The sequence below is a fragment of the Malaclemys terrapin genome, chromosome 1 (genome assembly GCF_027887155.1).
Source record: "Malaclemys terrapin pileata isolate rMalTer1 chromosome 1, rMalTer1.hap1, whole genome shotgun sequence".
In the NCBI taxonomy this organism is placed as follows: Eukaryota; Metazoa; Chordata; order Testudines; family Emydidae; genus Malaclemys; species Malaclemys terrapin.
This window is the reverse complement of record NC_071505.1, coordinates 236,026,728-236,046,297: the sequence shown is the minus strand read 5'-3', so window position 1 is coordinate 236,046,297 and position 19,570 is coordinate 236,026,728. Positions and strand designations below refer to the sequence as shown.

The following is a 19,570-nucleotide window of genomic DNA, read 5'->3' as shown; positions in this document are numbered from 1 at the left end:
TCATAATATTTTAATTACTGCTATTTACCTCATTAGCTCCCAGGTACTAAAAACCAGTTGTCTGAAATGCTCCAAGCATTTAAAGAATCTTTAAAGACCAAAGTTAAAACATCTGTGAATGGAAAAGGCCTCCTAAGTCTGTTCCTGGTCCTTAAACAATGAGAACATCTAAGCTCCCTTCACTGAGAGAAAAATGCTTCATTTTCTCTTGCAAAGTGTTTTATTATGGTGATGATAATTACTTTAAAAGATCAATCTGATTTGATTACAGTAAAATTAATAAGAGTTGAAAATAGGGACTAACAAAGTTCTATAAATAAAATCTATTGCAGAAAAATCCTTTAACAAGATGAATACAATTATTAGTTATTCAATTAGGCCTGAATTCACCAAGGGACTTAGGTATTGCAATGCTCAGCATTGTGATGCTTAACTTTTGGGCTCAGAGGAAATCACTACAAAGGCAGTGGGATCCAGAAAGCCTGGCTTTGGCACTAGGCTTGATACATGGGGAGAGGTAGGCGCCTAAGAATGTGATCTGAAAAATCCAGCACAGGAGATGGGGTGTTGCCTAAACTAGCCCATGGGAGAAGGCAGTGAGATGGGTGTGTCCTAAGCCATGCTTCTTTCATAGAGTTCAATGCCTAAGTCTGAGGTGTAGGAAGGTACCTGGCTCCGCTTGCAATCCACAGCTGGGAACCCCACTCCTTACCAGAATGGCTTAGGTGCCTGCTTTACTCCACACAGAACAGGGGGGGTCAAGAGGAAGAGGACGCAGCATCTCTTACAACCTTTAGCCCAGTGATAGGGTACTCACTTGGGATGGGGGAGACCCCAGTTCAGTTCCCTGCTGTGCCTGATAAAGGAGAAGGGATCTGAACAAGAGTTTCCTACCTCTCAAATGAGCTCCCTAACCACTGGACTTTAAGAGTGAGTCTCACTCTGTCTCTGGCTCAGTTACTATTTAAAGTGTTGATACAGACTAAATAGGTGTCAGAGTGGTAGCCGTGTTAAAGTGTAATGACTTCATCAGGTGAGAGAGACCCACCTCAGAATATCCCATAATCCAAAACCTTGGGTAAATATTTAAAAAATGCTTTAGTATGAAAGAATTGGAACTAGATAAAGCTAGTGCTGAATTTACTAAAGGAGGTAAGAAGGAGATACCTAATCTTGGGGTTCAATTTTGAACACACACTGTTTTTACACCAGAGTGATTGCATTAACTTAAATGAAGAGTCTCCTGATATACTGTACACCAGTTCATGTGGGAGCAGCAGTCAAGCCCTATGTATTTGTTTATTTCATGGTAGGCTTTGACAAGTGTAGATAATAATGAAACACAAACATAGGAAGAAGGCGAGAAGGATCAATTCCCATGCCTTGCAATCACAGGAAATTGATCATGGGATATGAACTTTTCTGATCCTACAGGATGATACTCCAAAGGAGGACGGGGGGGAGAACCTGGAAGTACCTTTTAATGGGCATTGGGAGAGGGTGGAAATGACTTCCTAACTTCAAATCTGACAGACAATTTGTATATGTATATATTGTATATATGAAATGCAGTAGTACATTTGAATGCCCAAGTAATTTGAGTGCATATCTTTAGTGCCCAAGTAATTTTTGTCTGGGTTTGTTTTTTAGTCCTCTAAAGGCAAATTTGGAAGAGCATTTCAGACATCGATGACTGTTTGGGAAACAAGTGCCTCTGCATACTTAATATCACTTTGATGGACCACCGTTAAGGGTCTTTAAGATATGAGACACTCTCTACTGGAAGGGTGGATGCAGAGAGTAGCTAAAGGGGTATTGAGATGCTGAAGGGTAGAGACCTGGCCAGCCATCCTAAGGAATATGGAGCTACAGGGCTTCCAGGAGAGTCTGAAATTTATTTGAGCATAAGCTTTTGTGGGCTACAGCCCACTTCTTCGGATGCATAGAATGGAACATATATTGAGGATATATATATACATATATAGAGAGCATGAAAAGGTGGGAGTTGTCTTACCAACTCTGAGAGGCCAATTAAGTAAGAGAAAAAACTTTTGAAGTGATGCCCAAGATATCTTGATTATCACTTCAAAAGTTTTTTCCCTTACTTAATTGGCCTCTCAGAGTTGGTAAGACAACTCCCACCTTTTCATGCTCTCTGCATGTGTATATATATCTCCTCAATATATGTTCCATTCTATGCATCCGAAGAAGTGGGCTGTAGCCCATGAAAGCTTATGCTCTAATAAATGTGTTAGTCTCTAAGGTGCCACAAGTACTCCTGTTCTTTTTGCGGATACAGACTAACACGGCTGCTACTCTGAAACCTATCTTCCTCTGGTTAGTGGATCATGCTGGGGCTCATGTGGGAGACAGGCATCCAGATGCGGACAGTAGGGTAGCAGCTCACATGCCCAGAGGCAGCAACTTGGGCGCCATGGGAACTTGACCCTGAAAACTGACACTGAATGTTAGGTGCCTACACAGGGTCCACTGGGACTTTTGGGAATCACAGTGGAACCCAAATGGAGACTTACGCACCTAAGTGCCTTTGTGCAGCTGGGCTTGTTTGTTTTCCTTTTCCAATAGGGTAACTAGAGTTTTTATCACTAAATTGCTAAAATTGGCCTAGTCCCTGATTGTTGTTTGACAGACATTATGAAATCAGGTAAAGTCCTCTCTTTTCTCCTTAAGGCTTGTTTTAGATCATTCCCTATTTCAACCTAGTTTAGCTAATTTAATATTCAGGCTAAGGAGAGAGGCTGGCAGTAAATGCTTTGCTGAAGAAAATAGCCAGTGTCAGATGTTGCAGCCAAGATGAGTATAGCTTGTACACATGGATTGCTGTCTTTGCTTCAACATCAGTCACTGACTTTACGTCAGCTAGGAGGGATTTCTGGATCTTTTAAAAAGGGGAAGAAGTAGGTGTAAAAATTGGGCAAGGGCAGGTAGGGTAAAGATAAACAGGAGGGAAGAGTGCAAAAACTAGAATGGACTCTCTCCCAAGATCTTAGTGCTGCAAGACCCCTTTACTCCAGTTGCAAATCCTATTGGTCTCTCTCAGACTTGTTATGAACTGGGTGAAACTTTGTTAGGCGTTGACTTAAAACCTCATTGAGAGTGAAGGGTATGAATGCACCCCTCAATTAACATACCTGGAAGGATAAATGAATCACCAAGCTCCCACCTAAGACAAAAGTTTTGTAACCCCACCCAGGAGTTCTGGAGTTTGTGTGGGTAGAGGGACTTTCGCTGATTGCTTGGCTGCAGTCTAATCCTGTAGGCATCTAAAATCCCTCAGTGCCTAACCTTCCATCCTAAAAGTTCCCATGGCACTGAAGTCTCTGCCTCTGGGCACACGCACCAAGTATTTGGACCGTTTTTTCATGCCTACGCCCCAGTCGGATCCTCAAACCAGGGGAAGACAGATATCTCACTTGCCGGAGCTTGATCCGGTAGGTGTGTTCTCAGCACACCTCACAGATCAGGCCCTTACAACATCTGGTTGAAGGAGGAGCCGCCTCTCTCAACTTTTGCCCAGCAGTAATCCCCTCCTCTGCCCTATGGGGAGAAAGGTGGGAGATCCCTATTCAAATTGTCTCCGGAGGGTGCTCTAAGCACTGAGCTATAAGCTATTATGAGGTGAGGCTTTCTCAATTTCTCCTGTTGAAGCTGTTCTGTCTTGGATAAATGCTTAAATAGTCATTGTGCCAGAAATGGACTATGAGAATGACTGTCAGCTGGTGGCTTGATCACCCAAGTGGGAGACTCAGAATCCAGTTCCCCTGCTCCAATGACTCTTCAAATCAGTTATACAAAGTGGAACATCTTCACCAGGAGAGACCCACCTCAGACTATCTCATAGCCCAGTGGTTAGGGCACTGTCCTGAGAGGTAGGCAGGCAAGTAGGGTGGTAAATAATTAATTCATTGAAAAAGAAAAGTTTTGTGGGTGAAGAAAATAAACAATTGCCCCTCCCTGCCCCAGCCCAACTTCCAGTGAAATACCAGGGAGATAAAATTAGCAAGTTCAAAAATCACTTAAAAATTCACTAGTAGTAACAGTTACATCTTACATCTGCCTCCTTCAATATGGCATCATCTCAGGCTATTTAAGGTATTTCTACTTCTGCAATGCTCCTAGGCCCCACTCCTGCAAACACTCATGCATGCGAGTAGTCTCACTGACTGCCATTGGATTACTCACAGGCCTAAGGGCTTGGTGGACTGGGGCCTTATTCTCATTGCCTGAACCTTGTATAGTTATTTACTCCAGTGCAAAATGATTGTAAAATGGTACTATTCTGATTTGGTAGTTTTATACCCATTCTACACTGGTGCATGGGTAATGGAGAATCAGACATATGGTCCATCCAGAACAGGGCAAGACACCTTGGCAGAAGCAGTATGGAAAAGCATGCACTGCATAGGCTACACCTATACTGGGGAGAGGTAATTTCAGTTAACAGTGCTGCAACTAAAAGGTACTTTTTATAAATCATCAATTCACTTAATAGATACCTGCCATATATATTTATTTATTGACACATTATAGCTATGTGAACAAACAGACTTTAGAGTTAAAAGTTGCTCCTATGGTTGTCTTTTGCCCTTCATCCTGCTGAATGCCATAGTTAAAATCTGTTCACCTGATGGAAGTGCCTTTGTATCTGGTCAGTTAGGGAGAAATAGGGTGACCAGACAGCAAGTGTGAAAAATCAGGACAGGGGGTAGGGGGTAATAGGAGCCTATATAAGAAAAAGACCCCAAATTGGGACTACCTATAAAATCGGGACATCTGGTCACCCTAGGGAGAGATTTCCACAGCAGTGCATGGAGTAGTTACCCCTACGAATATCACAATAGTTAATAGGATTTGTTCATCTAACTTCCCCCATAATGCTCTAAAAATGTAGCTGTTCCGAGGAGATATGACGTGATCATTGATCCAACGCTGCTGATAGATTAACTGAGCTCATTATCCACATCCTACAGAGATTTAATTTCTGCTACAGCTCTGAGCTGGACAACGATTGGCAAGAAAGGGAACAAGTTCAAGCTTATAAGAAGCAGTTCTCACACTTACCTCTACGCCAAGAAGCATAAAGAACACTTAAAATTGCACTCTACATGGGTCTCAACTCCATGACAAAGCAGCCCATCATTTTTTATTCTCACATCTGCCTCCTTCAATATGGCATCCTCTAATTTTTCTCCCAAAGCATCAATAAATTAAGCACCTCACGGAAAAAGTACAAATCCAACTTTTCATCTTCATTCTTCCCACACCACTATTCTGTATTTCAGTGACATCTACTAAAATGCAAAATAAGAAACACCCCCTCTGTAGTAAGTGAAGGCAATGTAGTAAGTAAAGGCCTAATGAAGGCCCAGTATGAGGCCTGAACCAAACTAAAGTAATGGTCAAGAATTTGCTAATATGAAGCAAAGTTAAGCTGTGAGCAAGAGGCAGGCCTTGCTCACAGAAGTTGGCAAGGAAAGGGCTGATGTTGCATAGTTACAGTATAAACATGGTACCAAGACACACTATACCGGAACATTCCACAGATAACATGGAACAGGCCGACCCATCCCAATGACAGGGGCAAAAGGGTAAAATGATGGATAGAGTTGTTTTGATCGAACCAACAGGTACAAGGTGAGAGGCGGCACCTTATTACATAGAGGGGTTGTACCTTGCTACGTAGAGGGGTTGCACCTCAATACGTCAGGAGTGATGTGTAACTTGTTTGTACCTGTGTATAAGAATGTGTCCCTGGGGTGGTGTCTTTGTCCGGCCACGGGGGCAGTGGAAAGTCCCGCCACTGAGTCGGGTCCTTGCCAAGAGGCATCTATTAGTAGTATGCCCGGTAGACTAAGTAATCTACGGGGAACTGCAATTGTGTCCGAGATCGCAATAAACCTGGCCGAGGTGCCTTTGTATCTTAGTAGACTCTGTGGTTATTGGGGGTTCTCGTCGGGTCTGCTGTGTCAGCTATCTGCGCAGAGCTGGGGCAGCACACACAGGGAACACACGCACGCAGCCGAGTGATATCAACAGGAGAAAGCAGAAGCACCACACCGGTAGCCTCTCACAACACCCTCCACCCCACCCTGGGCTGATAGTGTTGAAATGATGTGGGTTAGAGTAAATCATCAATAATGATGACATCGAATACACATATGGGTAGTGCAGAAACTAGCACTTTGTGGCATTAAGGGAGGAGGAAGAGAGCCTGCTCTAGGTCCTCCTACCTTCACTTCATAGGGAGTAAAGACCAGAGGGGATTATGTAACAGTGGATCCTTTGCCCCATCCCTTCCCAGCGAGCCCCTGCTGAGCTTGGCACTGTTTACTGGTGTATATTTAAGAACTGGAGAGGACCACCTTGAGCCAGGAATAGGCGCTCCTGTTTATTGGATATATGTGTGCATAAGTTAAAGGAGATCAGAGTCCTTGTCAGACCCGGACTTGGAGCACAGCAATTTCTTGCTGCCAGTCCTGTGGTAAGTCCGTACTACCCTTTAATACTTGGTTAGACTTCAAACTTCCTTCACAGTGTAGGCCTATTTTGTAGCAGGATTACACCACTGAGCAGTCTGGGCCCACTGATCAAGAGAGCGGTTTATTGTAAAATATCAATGATTATTTCCTAATATAAAACCACACTGGGCCTCTGTTTTGTGGGTGCAAAGATTTAGGAACCATCAAATACACTATCTCTACTAAGTGGGAAGCAGTATCTCCTACAGCTGGGTTGAACTTTGTCAGATATGAATATAAGAATAACTGTTTCCTTTAAAGAGACAAGGTAAGTGAGATAATACTTTATATTGTACCAACTTCAGTTGGTGAAAGAGACAAGCTTTCGAGCTCCCAACAGTTCTTCTTCAGGTGTGGAAAAGGTGTTTCCTTTAAAATCACATTCGGTTTAAAAGCCAATAGCAGGTTTAAGTGTTTTGTGCAAGGCTGAGGAAGTAACCAAGAATGTTTAATTTCTGGGTCTACTTTTTTAACTGTGTGGGATGGAGGAAAAAGGAGAATTGACTAGTTGAGTACAGGACACACATTGGATAGGCTACAGGGGATGTTGTGTATACTGCTGTTTTATTACTTCAGATGGACATTTATAAAACCCTCCCACTCCCCTTTTCAAATACGATGCACAATCAACATTTATACTTATGCACCAAAGCTCTTCAATACACACTGGAAGAATTTCTCTCCAACATACAGATCCTGTCTGTGCTATACAAGGTGTAAGAAGAATTGCTCCAGATATGCAAAGACAAAACAGTCAAGTACACAGACGGGTCTCAAATAATCTGATACAAGGAGAAGTATTTCAGTGTTTGTGTTAATAGAAGTTTGTTTGCATAGACAAGCTTAATCTACAACTGAGTTTTTATGTTCAATCAGATCACTCAATTGGGTGAAAACTGATAATGTTGGAATTTTAAACAAGTAAATCAGGAACTTCTAATCACCTTTTATAATACAAGAAGGGGGCCATACCCCAACAATGCACGGGTAATATTGAGACCAAGAGCAATTTTATATCTTTGTTCTTTATTTGTAGCACCAAAAGATCAGAGTCCCCTTGAGTTAGACACTATTCAACCCCACAGGAAGACAGTCCCTGCACCAAGATCTTACAACCTAATATGTAATTTATTTAAAATAGCAGAACTAAAATAAGTTCCACTGATTCAGATAGAGGGTTCAAGCTGAAGAAGCCAAGATGAAAGCTTCTGGAGGCTAATCTCAATGCAATGCAAAGCAAAAGGATTTATACTTATTAAATGCTAAATTCTATACTCCCACAGAATCCATCAGCGACATAACAAAAGGTCTTTGGGTCAGCTTGTTAGCATAGTCATGTGCAGCTTATTAGCATACACATGTAGACAAATGAGAAGTGTAGGTGGACAGCAAGCCCAATCTGAAACAGCCATGCAGCTTTCTTAAGTTTCAAAACATCTATAATTAGGATGGCATTTTAACTTTTTCTTTCCTACTCCAAGGGCTTCCTAGTTTAACAAGTAGTATTTGTAGCAGACGCTGGAATGCAAAGTTTTTACTTTAATATAAAAAAAATGGTAACTCTTAACATCACTTCCATTGTGAATAAGAGGCACCAGTTTGGTAGTTACACTAATTTGATAAAGTTATAGCCTTAGTCAACTGAGTATTCTACAGATCAGAGACTGTCCTGGAGGCAAGCTTGCCTCTCTCAATGCCCAGAATAGACATCGTGATAAACAACAGGCTAACAAAAGGACTCTGAAGCCCGAACTTACTGCAATGTTGCAATAAATGGTGCATTGTAACTTAGATATGTATAATTTATTTACATGAATATAAGTTACTTAAAATCAATACACTATGTACCAGTCCATTTGGTACTTAAACTTGTAAGCCTCTCTCTCTGTCACAAAGATTTACCAAAAGAAGAGGAAAAAGGATCACTCTTCCTACTATAACTATTTTTCAAAACGCGGGGTAAGATTTACTGTGTCTCCATTTATAAAAGTCTTTCAAACTGTTCTGGATTTTAAACAAAGTTGTAACAGATAAAAAGCTTGAAATTGCTAATAAAACTGCTATCTTGAAAATCTATTCTTCCGTAATACAGAGCCCTCAGTGGAAAGATTAAGGTGTCACAGCTGGGTTTCGTCCAGTATATTGGATATGAGCTTTGGCTGAAAATGTACTGTATCAATCTTACACGTTGGTATAGGAATTAATCCTCTTCAGAGTCGCTGTCCCTCCTTGTTGGAACAGAGCTCCTGACTGAGGATATCAACTGGTCCTGGATCTGTTTCTTGGGGTTTTCCTCTAGATCTGTCTTGATGGCACCCGACTCTGAAATCTTCCACTCCAGTTCTACATGGAATTAAGAGAAAAGAATGCCCCATGAGGTTGGAGGAACAGTGTATGCTCTTTCAGGCTCAGCCTTCTCTTTTCTGTAGCATACAAAACCTTTACTATATGAAACATACAACATTTTACACACTGTGTTTGCAGACTGTCTTGTGAATTTTAAAGCACGTATGATACAGACTAATCAGTGGTGTACTCCAGCTGTTGAAAACACTGCGAGAGGATAAAAGTTTCTTGAATTATATAATGACTAAGTGGTAGGAAGAGACAAAGAATAGATTACTTAACAGAAGGAAAAAATTGCAACAGTTCCATTTGCACATCTGAATTAGATATTTTTACAGGGAAACTTTAAAAATACAATTCATCCACTACCCGCACCCCTTGCGCTGATTAGTTCCTTTACAAGAGAAGGATCTCCCTCCTGATAGCAGGCCTATTATTATATAGGCTCAAATTGGATTACTTCCTCAAAGCGGAAGAAAGTCAATACCACACATTCAGCAGAAGCCTCTCTCCTAGTCCTGCTGGCAATCCAATCATTAAAATCTAATTCTGTTAGACAAAAAGGAAATGAATATAACCTCACATTCTCCTCAATCACAGATAAATCACATCGTTTCATAGACCAAAAGAAAAAGAATTCAAAGAGTGCAGAGGTGAACCTTATGTGATGACTAACCTGAGGGAGTATAACACTTATCCCCAGGAACCTGAAAATCAATTACTGTAGATGCCAATTACTTTAAATGAAGGGATGTGTGCTTTGGGTGTCCCTAAGCCTCTGACTGTCAGAAGCTGGGACTGGAAGACAGGGGATGGATCCCTTGATAAATTGCACTGTTCTGTTCATTCCCTCTGAAGCACCTGGCACTGGCTAAAGTTGAAAGACAGGAGACTAGGCTAGATGGACCCAGTATGGCCATTCTTATGTTCTTAGAAATGGAGAACTGATAATAATAGAACCTTTAATTATTTCTCACTTTGATGTATAATTAGCCAATCTCTACATTTAGATGTAGTTGTTCCCAAAGCAATGCTCTCATGATGGGGGAGGGATAGCTCAGTGGTTTGAGCATTAGCCTGCTCAACCCAGGGTTGTGAGTTCAATCCTTGAAGGGGCCACTTAGGACCAAGTACTGATTTTGCCCCAGATCCCTGGGGCAGGGGGCTGGACTCAACAACCTTTCAAGGTCCCTTCCAGTTCTATGAGATAGGTATTAGTGAATTTTCCACTGGAAAGCCAGGAACACTTACTGTCGAGTACTACACACAGAATGTGAAAAGACCAGGGTTTTAGTTAAACCACGACTTTGATTAGTGAAAGTCTATTTGCATGCTATTGCGAAAGAGCTAAGTGATATAGTTAAATACAGCACTTGAAATGCCATTTATTGGTGGTGTACTTCTTCGGCACCCTCAAATTTATTTAAAGGTAACTGGAGAGAACCATTGGGAAATTTAACAATATCGTTTTAATTACAATAAAATCCCCTTTTAAATCAGGATAAAGGGTTTCATTCAGTTTCCAACATGCAGGAAGTATCATTTTACTGCTGACATCCTTCATCTTGATGTACCGTTTAAGAAGAATTTTGTTCCCCTTCCCTTCACTTTCAAAGAAATGCTTTTTCAGACAAGCTTGAAGAACAACAACATTCATAGGAAAAAAACACTCAGTGCTGAAATACCTTGTCAGACCTCATGTACAGAGCGTATGATATGCTTATCAAACATTTGCATCAAGTATGTTAAAAGGTTCAGCAACACTGGTAGCCTGTGCCCAGATTATTTGCCACCGGGGAATATGGGCTAAATTGAGCCCTGAACCCCAGAGAAAAAGTAGCGCCTCACCCCCACAGGGCACCTGGTGTAGGTGCCCCCCGCCCCACTCTAGAATTATGAGAGACTACACCACTTCTTCTCAGAGCTCAGATTCAGACTTTACTTCAGAGAGATGAGAGAGACCCCAGCTACTGCCAGAGATGCAGCAGCGGGGAGAAGGAGGAGGGAGAGAGAGCAGTGCATCTTCAAGCTCCCAGCCCCAATGGTGGTAGGGAAAACATTGCCTCTTGGGAGTTAGGGGCATAGTGACTTAGAAACAGAGTCCGTGGGTCAGGAAGGTAAGAGAGAAGAACTCTAAGAACACACAACCAAGCAGTACAGGTTATAAAGCAAGCGGAGGATGGTCAGGGAATACAAACAACTTTGGAGGGAAGAAATGACAGAAAGTGTGTATATATTTTACTGCTTAAAATATACTCTTGAATCAGAAGATGTACATGAGAAATGTAAATAATCATATGACCTATTACACTCTTTTCCTCCTGCCACCAATTCCCAGCCCCTGCATTCTGAGGGTCAGTGCAAGCATAACATAGGGAAGATTAATTAAACTGGTTACTGACATTCTGCTTTTCCTTTACAAGATACTAGATGCAGCTGCTTACCGTCTCTTGTCAGGTTCATGCCACCAAACACCAGGGGCCCAACAAACTGGGCCTTGATATCTCCTTCAAGGTACGTAAAAATTGTAGGTAGGTTCCTATCAGGGTAGTTGGGTATGCAGGTTGTAGAAATGGCTTTGATAAATTTGACATCTGGGAACTTCCTGGCAAGTCCACTCAAATGCTGATTTATTAAGGTACAGAGGGGAATTCTGTTAAAAGAAAACAGATAAAAAGAAGAGCTAAGAGATAGAATATCAAGAATAGTCCCTTCCACATGGAAAGTTAGAAATACCAACCTATTGAACAGTACTTATGGAAATACAAATGTATAAAACAATGTATAGATATTACTACAGTGCCCATCACTCCAGTATACATATAAGATTAGAGCCATTAGAGTCATTTGTTACAGTAGTTGAACTAAGATTTCCCACTCTATTATAGAACAAAGTTAGTTTACAAGATGCCACTTCTGTGACTAGTGCATGCTAAAAAAGTAGACACAAGGTGGAGAGAAATAACAGCTTTTTAAAGAAAAGAATCAAACTTCTATTTGTATTGTTAAAAAGATGAAGCAAAATATTGTGTGCTGTGAAGAGTTGATTAATTTAAATTACACTAAAGACAACGAACAAGCAAGTTTTTAGAATCATTTCTATAACACACAGATTTATTTCCAAAGTAATGACAACTTCCTTGAAAAGCTATTTTGTAATGTCAGTGGGGTTGAGTACCTTGCTCACCCAAATTTTGTGCAGCTAGAGAAGATGGGCCACATAGAACTCCATTGGGTAGAGCTGGTGATCTTGAGTGCATAGCCTCAAGTGCTTTTATACAGAAAAGGATTAAGTCTGTCCCCAGAAGCTCTCTGTAGCGAAGTTTCAGTAGACTTTGGTCGTAAGCGATAAGCATAAAGAGTGTGGTTTTCCTTCATTTTAACTGATAAAGAATTAATTCCAGAATTCTAATGTCCATAACACAGTTATTCACTTGTCTAAAGGTATTAGCATTGTTCACTAATAGCATCTGAAAATGCTAATTATTTAAAAACAGCTTACTTACCCTTGTTTGTAAAGATGCAGGATTACCCATATACCCTTGCCAGCTTTGGTAACTTCCTGAACATAATCCTGTCCTGAAATCTCCAGAATTTCCCCAAATTTGTTCTTTATTTGAGTTGCTTTCCATTCTGCTATCCTTTGCTGTCTACACAACAAGGAGGGGAAAGATGGGAGCAGAGAAATCAAACAGTCTTGAGAACAGATACACTTGTATAACAGAGAGATGATTAGACAATCAACATCACGGGTTTTGAAGCCTAGTCTGCAGAGATGAATTATAAAGGTCTCTAAGCACCAGGGTAGAGAAGGAGAATTTACATAGTTTTGCATTTAAATATAAGAGCAGTCTAAAACTGATTAATGTTTGTATCATAGTGGAATAAAGTCACAATATTCAACTTCAGACATTGTGCATAAAAATATATTTAGTCCCTGAGATAGAGGTAAATAGTTAAAAATACTTAGGGACGAGCTCTCCACTATCCTGCACCTTGAGCAGTCATTTATATCTATACAAAATAATACCAAGTCAGAATGACAGAGTTTTTTTACTCCCACACTAAACCAATATAAATGACTGCTTAAGTAAAAACATGGTAGAGATTCAGACCCATAATCTCTCTGCCTCAATTTCATTAAGGCCAAAATGTTTAGAAGTCTCCAATAAGTTAGGTGCTGAACCCAAGATCTGATTTGCATAGGATCTTTGCACCCATTGACTTCAACTTGGGTTGTGTTAAGAGTATCTATGAAAAATTGAACCCTAAATAGGCTACCCAAGATGTAGACCCAAGTGGCTTAGTTAAGGATACTAAGAAGTCTTTCAGACTAGGGTACAAACCCCAGGCCTTCCAGCTCCCTGTCTTGGGCCTTATTAAGCACAGCCTTCCTCCCCTTCTCTTCAGGAAAATGGAAATCCAATTGCATTGTTTTAGCGTGTAAGGAGGTAACCAACATAGTTTCATTTAGACAGTTGTGCAAGCTGCTCTCACCTGTACATTTTGATAGCTTGCTCATCTTCCTCATTAAACTCGTCTTCATTTTCTTCTAGCTCCTCCAAAGTCATGTCTTCATATGTTTTCACTGGAGTGGGAGAAATATAGGATTAGCAATATTCCACTAGAGAAGGAAGATTAACCTGTGCAAGTTTGTAACCCCACATCATGCATTATTCCTCTTGAGAAAATGCATGTTATTTTCTGCTGTTTCTCTAAACTATTGAACAAGATAACACAGTAAGACCACATACAATTATCGGAGAAGGGAGTTGAGAAACCCTCAGACTCAGCACTTTGAGCTGGAAGAGGGATGGTAGAACTTTATCCATACACCACTCCACAGATTTACTATTTTAAATATCTGGGATGCAACTGCAAATACTTGATCAAAAAGTTACTAAAGTGACTTCTGAGTTACTTCTAAGCATCAGTTCTTGTTGATTATCCTGTGATCCCAACGAACAAATACGTACTGCATTACAATTAAGGTTCCAACAATTTAAACAAGTCATGAATTTCAGGATTACAGTCACCAGCCTCACACCATCATCAGCTCTGTTCCCTTGACTCTATCCCAGGGTTATTTGACTATTTTGAAAATTCATAACAATAGCCAAGCCAAACCTTATTTTAGACAATGATATCTATTTCTTTTGAAAATGAATAAGCAGAATAATAAGCCCAGAGAAGTAGATTGCATCATGGAATGGGCTACCCAAATAGCCTTAGAGAACCTGCTTCAATATAGAAACAAAACCCACTCCAACCACACTCCCCTTGTTGTAGCCTACCACCATGTACTAGAACCCATATGGGGTATCATCAAACTAAATGACCTCCTGAGGTCTCTTCTAACCCTAATCTTCTATGATTCTATGAACTACAACCCATACTGGATGGGGACCCCATCCTGAAAGAAACCTTTCCTGACCCTCTCTTCTGGCCTTCAAACAACCCCCCTGCCTCTCCAAGCTCATCATCAGAAGCAAGCTCCCCACATACAAGGACACACCAACTCAAAACAGCACCAAACTCTGCCAAAACAGATGCAAAACCTGCAGACTTATCTCCACTGCTACAATGATCATCACTCACCAAAGCACATCTTTCAAGATCCAGGGATCCTACACGTCTACCACACTCATCCAGTTCACTAAATGCCCCAATAGCAACTATGTGGGTGAAACCAGATAATCACTATGCTCTCAAATGAACTCACATAGGAAAATGATAAAAGACAAAAACACACTATCACCTGTGGGTGGGCAGTTTCCACAAAGCGATCACTCTATAACTGACCTATCCGTACTTATCCTCAAAGGAAACCTGCACAACACTTTCAAAAAATGGAGCTGGGAGCTTAAATTAGTGTCTAGCAAAGTTATGAAAAATCATGGACTGAACATAGACACTGGATTTATGACTTATTACAACAATCTGTAACCCACTAACCTCCACTTTTTGTCCTATAAAAAGGACTGCCGAGGCATTAATGGGCCACTCTGCCTTGCACGATCCTTTAGTATAAATGCTAATTTCTTAGGCTAAACAATCTGTTCCACCTGTTCAGAGTATCTTCCCCAGACCTGAAGAAGAGCTGTGTGCGTCTGGAAAGTTTGTCTCTCTCACTAACAGAAGTTGGTCCAAAAAAAGATATCACCTCACCCACCTTGTCTCTCTAATAACCTGGGACCAATATGGCTACAACTATACTACATACAACAATGGAAGATATCAAATTTAGTCATCTGAAATGTAAACTCCACAACATGATGAAAAAGGAAGCAAAACTTAACAGCAATATCTACTTTCTGAACAAATGCAAGAAACGAAACAGTGGTTATGGGTCTATTACAGGAGTGGGTAAGCAGGATTCTCTGGCCTGCAATATGCAGGTCAGTCTAGATGATCATGATGATCCCTTCTGGCCTTAAAGTCTATGAGTTTTCAAGTGATATCTCACAAGGCATATTTTGTACAAAGATTATTACAATAGTGTGTAGGGGGTGAATTCAGGGGTGCTTAGTGTCATAACCATAGATGCACACACAAACCAATGAACTTTTCCCCCCATAGACGATAAATCACATTTTAAAGATAAAGAAAGAAAAATGCTGCTTGAGAATTTACTAGAGTCAAAATCCAGTGATTTAGACTTGTTACAAATGGACTAGTAAATGAATAGGAAAAACATATATGACTTGTTGATTTAAGGATATTTATTTTGTATATTTTGACATGCGATGTTCACAATTTATCTTTTAACAGTTCATAAAGCTTTAACTTTAATGACAGTAGAAATTGAGATTCTATTACAAAAAGATTGTCTGACACCCCCTCCCGCAATATCCATAAAAGAAATCTAAAAATTGCTTTAAAACGATCAATATCGGCCAAAGTTGTAAAAAAAGTGAATTCTGCAATTCTGCTATATTGTAACAAGCGAAACATGTCATATGAGTTCTACTCTTGGTATCCCCTAAGTTACAGGAGAAAAGGTTGTTTTTCATTTGGACATTTTAAAGTGACTGGACACGCTAATACAGAAGCAGCTCGGGATTTAGCTTTCTGCTGCCTCTTATTGCCTGATCACTCACCAACAGACTTCTGCTGAAGTCTCTGCTGCTCCTGCTCCTCTACCGCCTCCTCTTGCTCTTTTGGCTTTTCCTTGGAAGGGAGGATGCCCTTCTTACGCAAAATGTCATTCCATTCTGTATCCGCATTGGGATCCTAAAACAGAACAGAACAGAGGATGTGTATGTTTTAAACTGAAGGAACACTTCTATCACTTCCACAACAGAGTCCCAGTCAAATTTTTTTTTTTTTTTGAGGGGGAGGATGTGCGCGGGGGGAGAGGGAGGGTGCGGCACGAGGATTTCCCCCCAGAGACATACAACATTACTGGAGTAGTGGTTTTGCAACAGAAAACACACACACATTCTCCTGCTGATGGGACTTCTGTTCAGGCTTGAACAGGGGATAGTGCCCTGCAAAGAAGCTGGTACCTTGCTTCACCCCTTTTCATTCTACCTCAAACCCTACAGAAGGGCTTCTGCAGATTCAAAAAAAAAAAAAAAAAAAGGAGAATGTTGCACCACAGTTTGTAACTCCATTACTTGGGGAAAGGAGAAATGATCTGGGTGGGAGGGCAGGGAGAGAGAAAGCAGAGTGTCTGTCGGTACCAGGAGTTTGCTTTTGCTTAAAAAAAAAAAAAAAAAAAAAGACGACACAGGTCACAGAACCTGTGACCTCCTTATGGGTACAGCTAGCTAGAAAAAAAGAAAAGAAAATTTCCTTTTTTCCAGTCAGAAAATGTTCACCAACTGTACAAATGGCAGTCCCCCAGTAATCACTCCTGCCACATTGGCTTTTTCAACCCAACGAAGTTTCACCAGTTTAACTTAAAATAGATTTCAAAACCAATTTTGTTAAAATTGCACCAGTTTGTGAAAACACTTTATTTGGGTTTAGCTCAAATCACTACGGAATCAAGTTTAGCTAAATCTACATAAGCATCTTGAACCAAAACAGGGTTTTGTACTGGTTTAAACGAACACACCTTTATATAAAGGTGTGTGTAGACAAGGACTAATGTAAGGTCCAGAATATACTAGGTTTGGGATTCTAGCAAAACATAAGCAGTAGGTACTTTTGTCATTTCCTTCCAGGTAGGAACTTTTTTAAAAAAAAGAGTCTGTTCTTGCAATGTTTTATTGTTTATTGGCAACATTTAGATGCAATGCCTAACTTTTCCAACAGTTTGTTTTACTATCTTGACAGAAAGATATCAAAGTAAGATGTAAAAAAAAATACATATATTGTTTTTAATACATACATACTTACATAGATACATACAGCCACCACCAACCAGAAACAAAGTGATTTTGTATCCCTCTCAGGAGAAGACAGAGGAATGCTGAACAGAGGTCAGACACATAACACATACTATACATCTTGGAGTTATAATAAAATTGCGGGAGTCACAGGAGTTGATGAGGACATATAGGTTCAATTAGTGGCTCTAAATGGGGCTAATGATTCCTTACTTTGTTAATACAGGGAGTCACTCAGATACTTGCATGTTTCGTATCACTTCAGTATCTGTATTGATTACTTGGGTGACTAACGCAAGATGTACTTCTATGAACTCTCCAAGCAATATAGCTTTGGAAGACCGAGATGGGCTCTATCATTCTATCTCACAGATCAATAGCACTATCATTTCCTATTGCACCATCAAATTTTGTAGGTGCACAAGTGCCACTGAAGGTAGAAATTGGCCAGCAAAATTGTATTATTGGTGGTGATGCACAAGCCAGAAACAATCCAAGTAGGCTTCCAGAGCCAAGGGTGTATTTGTAAGTCTGTCACCTAGGAAAACAAACCAACTTCTTTTTTCCTTGTAAGCCAAAACAAATTTCATCTGAGCTTTGAGACAATAAACAACTCCACAATGCTACCCAGCCACTCATAGTTCAGACTAAGACCACACTTTACATAAACATACACCTTCCTGACTACAAGACCTTGTGGCAGACAATGCTTTACAGGACATCAAAATAAAGACAAAGCATGTTGTCAGTGCATGTCAAGTCACCGTTTACACATTAATATATTCTAGGGCCGTATGGGACATGAGCACAGATAGTGTTTTAAAATAAGGGGGGCAGACACAATGCTAAGAACAAGTATCATAAGACTGTTGGGAGTAAGACCACTGGTAAGTCAATACAATTAGGCTTTATTTTGAGGCAGTATTGGAATTTTACATTTCGTAATAAATATGACTGTGGTCAGGCTGAGCTCAGGGCCTGGTAGAATTGTCCCTCCACCCTTCCCTCTTCAGCCCAGAGCGTAGGAAGTGTGTTTTGATAGAGTTGAAGTTTCCTGTAGTATTACTGTAGCTGTGTGGGTCCCAGGATATTAGAGACAAGGGGGCTGAGGTCATCTCTTATTGCACCAACTTCTGTTGGCGAAAGAGAGAAGCTTGGGAGCCATTCAGTGCTGTTTTCGGGGCTGCTCCAAAGCCTGTCTCTCCCCAACAGAAGTTGGTCCAATAGCAGATGTCACCGCACCCACCCTCTCTCTTGAAGTCTCCTGTCCTGGCGCTTTGGTAGCTCGTGTGGGAGCCCAGCCCCAATGCTGCAGGGCCCCCCGGGGGCTATTAGCAATGCAAGACCCGTGCCCAGAGCAGGCGGAAGGGGATCGCGGCGGAGGCTTTTCCCCCTTACAAGGAGCATCCCCCATGCAACGTTGTAACCCGAGGCCCAGGAAGGGCAAAGCGAGTCCGCACCGCGCTCCTTATATGGCTATGGCCGGCCAGCACTACTCCCCCGCACCGCGGCTAGCGGAGCACGGGGGGCAGAGGGGGCGGCTCCTCCTTGCAGCCCCGGCCAGCGCACAGCGGCGCCCTGCCCAGGGGAGGCCCCGAGCGAGCCCCCAGCTGCGCCGAGCGGAGCAGGCCCCTTACGGGCCATGCTGCAGCTGGGGCCAGGCGACGCCGATCCCCGCCAGGGGCAGCCGGATCCAGCCCGCAGCGCGGGGGCTTTGCGAGCCCTTCCCCCGGCCGGCGAGGCAGGAACGCCGCCTGCCTCCCGGGAACCTCCCCACGGCGCTCGCGGCGCCTCACCTGCATCGTGTCCCCGAAACTGCAGCAGCAGCAGCGCCTCTCTGGGGCCGGCCACAGGGCAAGTTCCCCCGGCTACGCTCAGCCCCCGCGTGCCGCTCCTGTCTGCAGGCCCCGGAGCAGGAACTGTGTAACGCGGCGGGAGCGGCGGCTTCCGGGGTAGCCTTGTAAGGACAGCCAGGGGCTGTAGGGGCAGCCAGGGTCATCCCCCGCTTCGCATTCGGACCCTGCGGGGCTGTGTCGTCTGGGGCTGGCGGAGAGGGGGTGCCTGCCATAGCGAGCGGGGCTCCAGCCCCAGGGCCGTCCGGGGGGGAGGGGCAAGTGGGGCAATTTGTCCCAAGCCCCACCAGGGCCACCACGAGAATATAGTATTCTATAGTATGGCAACTTTTTTTTTATGGAAGGGGACCCTGAAATTGCTTTGCCCCAGGCCCCCTGAATCCTCTGGGCAGCCCTGTCCAGCCTTAATCAAGGATTTTATAATGTCCTTTTCAGAGTGGTAGCCATGTTAGTCTGTATCAGCAAAAACAAGGAGGAGTACTTGTGGCACCTCAGA

General features: G+C 42.1%; 1 protein-coding gene across 1 annotated transcript; it reads right to left on the bottom strand.

Annotated features, from left to right (window-relative positions):
- Positions 1-7,084: 7,084 nt before the first annotated feature.
- On the bottom strand, positions 7,085-19,287 carry PDCL3 (phosducin like 3). The gene is made up of 6 exons (XM_054009784.1): positions 19,018-19,287; positions 15,986-16,118; positions 13,383-13,473; positions 12,392-12,535; positions 11,330-11,538; positions 7,085-8,882 (listed from the first exon to the last, which is right to left on the bottom strand). Exons 1-6 carry the CDS (start codon positions 19,021-19,023, stop codon positions 8,740-8,742), a joined length of 726 nt encoding a protein of 241 aa, XP_053865759.1. The 5' UTR covers positions 19,024-19,287; the 3' UTR covers positions 7,085-8,739.
- Positions 19,288-19,570: the final 283 nt, after the last annotated feature.

Excerpts from the sequence above, each read along its gene's own strand:
- PDCL3 (XM_054009784.1), bottom strand. Across the intron at positions 13,474-15,985 it reads ACTTCAGCAGAAGTCTGTTG|TGAAAACATATGAAGACATG; the intron begins GTGAGTGATCAG and ends CTCCCACTCCAG. Across the intron at positions 11,539-12,391 it reads CTGCATCTTTACAAACAAGG|AATTCCCCTCTGTACCTTAA; the intron begins GTAAGTAAGCTG and ends TTCTTTTAACAG.